This window comes from Mus pahari, chromosome 7 (assembly GCF_900095145.1).
Source record: "Mus pahari chromosome 7, PAHARI_EIJ_v1.1, whole genome shotgun sequence".
NCBI lineage: Eukaryota > Metazoa > Chordata > Mammalia > Rodentia > Muridae > Mus > Mus pahari.
Genome location: NC_034596.1, coordinates 106,843,278 through 106,849,409, shown reverse-complemented (window position 1 = coordinate 106,849,409; position 6,132 = coordinate 106,843,278). Strand labels below are relative to the sequence as shown.

The window sequence follows — 6,132 nt, the reverse complement described above, 5'->3', positions numbered from 1 at the left end:
GAAGAGCAGTCAGATGCTCTTACCCACTGAGCCATCTCACCAGCCCATCAACGCTAGTTTAAAGTAGTCTACTAATAAGCCTAAAACAGGATTTTTCTTTTACGTTTTATTTAAGCCTGTGTGGAGGTCAAAGGACAACTTGCTAAGTCAGCTTTTCCTCTGAGCTGAGGGATGGAACTCATTTCAGCCGAACAACCTGATGGCTCCAAAGCTGGATTTGTTTATTTGAAGCATTTCTGCTTCTGGTAAAAGTAAGATCTTCGGAGAACGAGGCATGCAACTTTTTTTTTTTTTTTTAAAGATTTATTTATTATATGTAAGTACACTGTAGCTGTCTTCAGACACTCCAGAAGAGGGAGTCAGATCTTGTTAAGGGTGGTTGTGAGCCACCATGTGATTGCTGGGATTTGAACTCTGCATCTTTGGAAGAGTAGTTGGGTGTTCTTACCCGCTGAGCCATCTCACCAGCCCCCACATGCCAACTTTTAAGATGCTTCTGTTTAGGAAGTTACTGGGAGACTCGATAGTGACCACCCTCGCCAAGGCCTTTTCGCCCTGCTGCCTTCATTTTTCTTTCTGGATAGTTAATGTGGACTTTGGAAGGCAGTGAGCTCTAGCTTATAATTGCTAAGTTTCCTAGGTACCTCCTACTGGGTTTAATCATGCACATGACATTTTTAGGATAGATACAAATTTGGTGACTAGGAGCAGACTTTCCATGTGTTTGCTAATTTTGTTTACAAATGCTTAGCTAGGAATGCACTGCAAAAATCCCAGCACTTGAGAAGCAAGAGGATTGCCAAAAATTCAGGACTAAGGTAATACCAAGCAGGGCCTGTGGAAGGGACACTGGCCAGTATGCCTCTTGAGTAACCATTTGGTCAGTAGCAGACCAGGAACATCAGTGTTCCTGCAGACCGGGCTCAGCCTCAGATCTGAGCTGTCCCAGTCTTTCACGCTCGGTACTGCATGTACCTCGAAAAGTACCCCAAATATGTTCAAGATTGGACCCCACAACATTTCATCAGAGATAGGGTAGGGTCCTATCCCGCTGAAGATATAATCAAAGTTAAGGGTTGTTGAGTGGTGTTGCCAAAAATCTTTCCGGTCATTTCTGAGAACATATGTATATAATTTGCTAGAAGACAGTTGTGTTTTACTGCTGTGAACAGACACCATGACCAAGGCAACTCTGTTTTTCGAGACAGGGTTTCTCTGTATAGCTCTGGCTGTCCTGGAACTCACTCTGTAGACCAGGCTGGCCTCGAACTCAGAAATCCGCCTGCCTCTGCCTCCCGAGTGTAGGGATTAAAGGCATGCACCACCACTCCCAGCTCCCAAGGCAACTCTTATAAGGACATTTCATTGGGGCTGCCTTACAGATTCAGAGGTTCAGTCTATTACCACCATGGCAGCGTCCAGGCAGGCATGGTGCAGGAGGAGCTGAGAGTTCTACATCTTCATCTGAAGGCTGCTAGGAGAAAACTCCTCCAGGCAGCTAGGGTGAGGGTATTACAGCCCATGCCCACAGTGACACACCTATTCCGACAAGGCCACACCTAATAGTGCCACTCCCTGGGCCTGAGCATGTACAAGCCATTGTAGTAACAGTGTTTCTCTGCATATCCCCAATTTTCCTGGAGTTTGCTCTGTAGACTTGGCTGTCCTCAGACTCAGATCCACCTCCCTCTGCCTTCCAGTGCTGGGATTAAAGGCGTGCACCACCCACCATGCCTAGCTTCCTAATGCAGTGTCGAGCTACTCCCAGTAGTCACTTTGAGTGTCTTGCTGATTGTTGACCTGAGGCTGTACCCTCGGCTGATACCCCCATTCCCACCAGGCCCTGCTGACGGCCAGCCTCTCTGCCTCTAAGAACTTCACATTTTAAGATGCCACTGAAGGAGTCGTGTGCTTGTCTCTGCACCTGGCTTACTCTACTCACCCATCGCAGGACAACCCAGACAACACCATCTTGGACATTGTAAGCCAGGCTGCAGTAAACTTGGTACTAGTTCTTCCACAGAGAGATCCCATTTCCTTTATATAGACCCCTAGCAGCAGGAATTCTGGGTCACATGGTAGTTGTTTATAATTTGGGGAGAGAATCTATATTGTTTCCCACAATAGTTCTAATTTACAACTCTTGGTGGTCTTGCCAGCTCATCTTTATCCCAATGGGAGTCAAGATGCTTGGCTGCCTGACTGCATTTCTCTATGGCGACTGACGGCAAGCACGGACCATTTGCACACTTTGTGAGAAGCCTTTTTTCTTGTTTTCTTCCTTCTGGGTAGCCTACCTTGCTCGGTTTCTTTTGCAGACAGCAGTACCTCTGTATCGGCAGCCATGGGGAAGGTGCAGCTTCTTGCCCTGTGCTGGTCAGTGCTTTAACTGAAAACAGTTAAAGCAGCTTTCCTAAGCACCTGGCACCCCCAAACCCAAGCCAAACCAAACACCTGCTTCCCCAAAATAAACAACAGGTCATCCTTTTGTTATAAGCCTCAAACTCTATGCCACCTAGTGGTGGACGCCTGCAAGGGCAGAAGGACCAATGGCACTTCATTTTCCCCTCCTGACAGCAGCAGATGGGTGTGTCCTCCTGTGTGTACTGTTCTCTGGTTCTGGACAACTGGGTCAGTCAATAGTGAAGCTAGTATCTCCTGAGCAAGTCAGTCCCACCGTAGCCTCTCCAAGAGCTAATGAGTCAACACAAACACAGGCTTATACAGTTCTTTTTAATAAAAGTTTACAAAATGCAGCGCTGCCTGCTTGTGTATGCCCCTGGAGTAAAACCCTTGTCTCAGCAGATGACCTAGGAAGCTCACCCAGCTATCTTCTCGGGACACCCAATGTGTCCTCTCACCTCCTACTCAGAGTGAAGCTTGTCCCCGAGGCTGCTGGGTGAGAGCAGGATTCAACACAGAGAGAGATAGGTATAACACCCCAGGAAACAGCCAGGGCCAGGGCATGTTCCTGCAAGTGGTCAGTAGCTAGCTTCTAACTTCTGAACTCAAGGATCCAACTGTGAGCCACACGGGTCAACAGGTACCTGGTACCAGCCTACAGTGTCCCCAGAAACTCCATGGAGACTGGCTCTGCCCAAGGTCATTTCTCCGGTGCACCCTATCAGATCTTATACAGTAGTTTGACAGAGGTCCGAGGAAACTAACATGGAACTGGGAAACAGTGCCACAGAATTCTCAAGTTCTAGTACCAAAGCAAACCAGTAAGAAAATGTAAAATATCTCATAAAGGTACAAAGTACTGCTTTTAGCAGACATCATTATTAAAGAATGCCATTTTCAGGTTGCGTGGAGTAAAGATCTTTTTTTGTGGAATGGTGATGTAGCGCCCGTTCCCTCGGAGCGGTGTCTTCAGAAACAGGCTGTAGGTGATCAGGCTGCCCTGCCTGCTGCTGGACGTCCCTGAGAGCTGAGAGGAAAGTGGTCATCAGGTACAAGTGTTTGACACTAGAGAGACCTGGAGAGGTACGCCGCACACCCCGAGTCTCTCAGCATGCTCCTCCTTGTGCAGTTCAACCAGAGACTCGTCCAGGCCAAGGGGGCTGAGGTCAGGGCCACAAGAGCTCCCCAGCTGCACTCATCCAGGCCGAGGGGGCTGAGGTCAGGGCCACAAGAGCCCCCCAGCTGCCCCTGCTGGATTCTACAAGGGTCCACCCTCAGAGCTGCTGCTGGGCATTGCCACGGGTACTATGGTGAAGGATGAACATTCTAAATGTCTTGTTGCCCAAAGGTAACTGCAACTTTCTTTCAGAGGTTTCGTCCTTCTACTAAGCTGACAGGCTTCTGGAGCCTCTGGCACCATGCCCTGCTAGTTCATAACGATGCCACAGAACCCATAGTCTGGCCCCATAACATTAACCAAGGCTGCAGCCCGCCTCAGTGGGGAGGTACCACACTATCCTGTCATGGCTTTCCACACGGACCCTCAGGACTGTACCCTCCTCCCTCCCCTTCCTCCCTCCCCTCCCTTCCCCACAACACTCCATAGCAGATCCCTGGGCACATCCAGCCCCTGCCTCGGCATTTTCTCCTGGGCACAGAGCCCTTCCTGAAATGCCTGGTTAATGAGCAGAAGATTCAGGTCCAGACAGGCCTGCTCTCCCTCCCTGGTAAGAGAGGGTTAGGAATGAGGCCCCTCTCCTATTCACACCTCTATCCCTGCTGGGCCCTGCTGGGATCATTTCATGGGCTGGCTGTAGAAGGACTCTCAGCCTGAGAGAAGAGCTACTCCTCAGATCCTGTAGGTGCCCTGCCAGCCTCTACCCAGCTCAGTGACAGGCATGCTGGCCTCTCGACCTCCATCCCTCTGTCCTCAGGTGCTCTCAGTTAACAGTTCTGGTCCCTGACACACTGGGGCCTGGGGTTTCTGACCCTGCTCACCTTGGTCTGAATCAGGGCTTTGCAGTGGTGTAGGTGGAAACCGCTGACTGCCAGCAGCTCTTCAGGCTTTCTGAAGTCAGAACCTTCCAGGACATGGCCCTGGCCTCCAGACGGGCTCTAAGGAGAGAAACCTCTGTTACAGTTCTCCGTTACAGCACCACCACTTTCTTTTCAAAGGAGCAGTAGCCTTGATTCTGGGCCCCTTGGATTCCTCGGGGGCCAGGTCCATTGCCTCCCTCCCATCTTTGCCTGCTGCCTGCTGAACATCTCCTGGCTCATGGGCCCCCCAGAACTGGGGTGCTCTTCAGCCTTCCAGCTGTGGCTTGAAGGCGTCTCTAAAAACTGAGGTGTTGTAAACTGAATTCCTAAGTCAACTGCATTTAGAAGGTAGCTCTGGGAAGTGATTAGGCTTAGCTGAAATCATCAGAACACTGCCTCCGTGGTGGCATCAATGCCTTTCTGAGCACAGTGACAAGGGCTGGCATGCCTGCTGGGTCTCACCTCATGCTGCTGAGCCCTGTTATAGGGGAGCAAGCAGCTGGAACAGGTACTAGCACCATGTTCTCAGACTTCCAGCCTCTAGAGCCACACGAACGTGGGAATGTTATAAACAATCTGGTCGCAGGTATTTTGTTACAGCAGCAGGGAAAGAACTAAGACACTGCTCGACAGAATGTCCCCACAGCCGCCTCACCTACAGGAAGACCAATTGCCTACAGCTGTCCCCTGGAGCCTGCTACTCAGCAACCCTGTTCTCCAACCTGCAGGTTCAATTTTTCCTGCATCACAAGGCCAGGTTGACCTCCTAGGTGGGGTGTGGGTGGCAGGGGCTTGGGGAGCCCTCTCTCCGCCCGGCTCCTCACTAGCCTAGTGGCCTTGGGTTGAGAAGGTAACCATTGCCCTCACCAGGGCCTTCCTGGGCTATTTAAGTTTCCCCATTTAAAGCTTCGCAAAATATTTAAGAACGAAAAGACTTTTGCCCCCTGACTTCTGGCAGGCCGCCTCACTCTGAGGTGGAACGGCTCTGGAAACTCAGGAGTCACGCGTCACTGACCATTGTCTACCGTTGTCCTCTGGCCACTTCTTGAGCCTTTCTCTCCTGCTGCTCTGCCCTGAACTTGGCTGGCTCCTACCTCAGGCATCAGGGTTTCTTCTTGGGACCACTGTACGTCTAGGGGGTCACCTGGTGGCTTTGACCCCCACCTAAGGAACCTCTCAGGCAAAACCAAGCCAACCCATGACATTGCTTTAGGTGTTTCAAACATGCCCAGTACTACACATGCACATATTCATATAGAACTTGCCCTCAGCCCCCACCCTGGCCCTACATACACCACCTGTGAGCAGGCACCCAGGCTCCTGCCTAGCCTTCTCCACCCACAGGGTAGCACTTCCTGCCATTCTGCTGTGACACAGCCATCCCTTCCTTCCACTTACCCTGCGCACACGCACCCTGTCCCCTCCCACACGCACCCTGTCCCCTCCCACACGCACCCTGTCCCCTCCCTCATGCACCCTGTCTCCTCCCACATGCACCCTGTCCCCTCCCTCATGCACCCTGTCCCCTCCCTCATGCACCCTGTCCCCTCCCACATGCACCCTGTCCCCTCCCACACGCACCCTGTCCCCTCCCTCATGCACCCTGTCCCCTCCCTCATGCACCCTGTCCCCTCCCTCATGCACCCTGTCTCCTCCCTCATGCACCCTGTCTCCTCCCACATGCACCCTGTC

At 51.5% G+C, this 6,132-nt stretch overlaps 1 protein-coding gene across 1 annotated transcript in view; it reads right to left on the bottom strand.

Annotated features, from left to right (window-relative positions):
• Positions 1-2,714: 2,714 nt before the first annotated feature.
• The window catches only part of Clba1 (clathrin binding box of aftiphilin containing 1), a 7,572-nt gene continuing 4,154 nt past the window's right edge, over positions 2,715-6,132 (bottom strand). Inside the window, exons 4-5 of the mRNA XM_029540908.1 lie at positions 4,402-4,518; positions 2,715-3,430 (exon numbers count right to left, since the gene is read on the bottom strand). Coding sequence (XP_029396768.1) covers positions 3,269-3,430; positions 4,402-4,518 — 279 coding nt within the window. The 3' untranslated portion in view covers positions 2,715-3,268. The remainder of the gene's footprint in view (positions 3,431-4,401; positions 4,519-6,132) is intronic.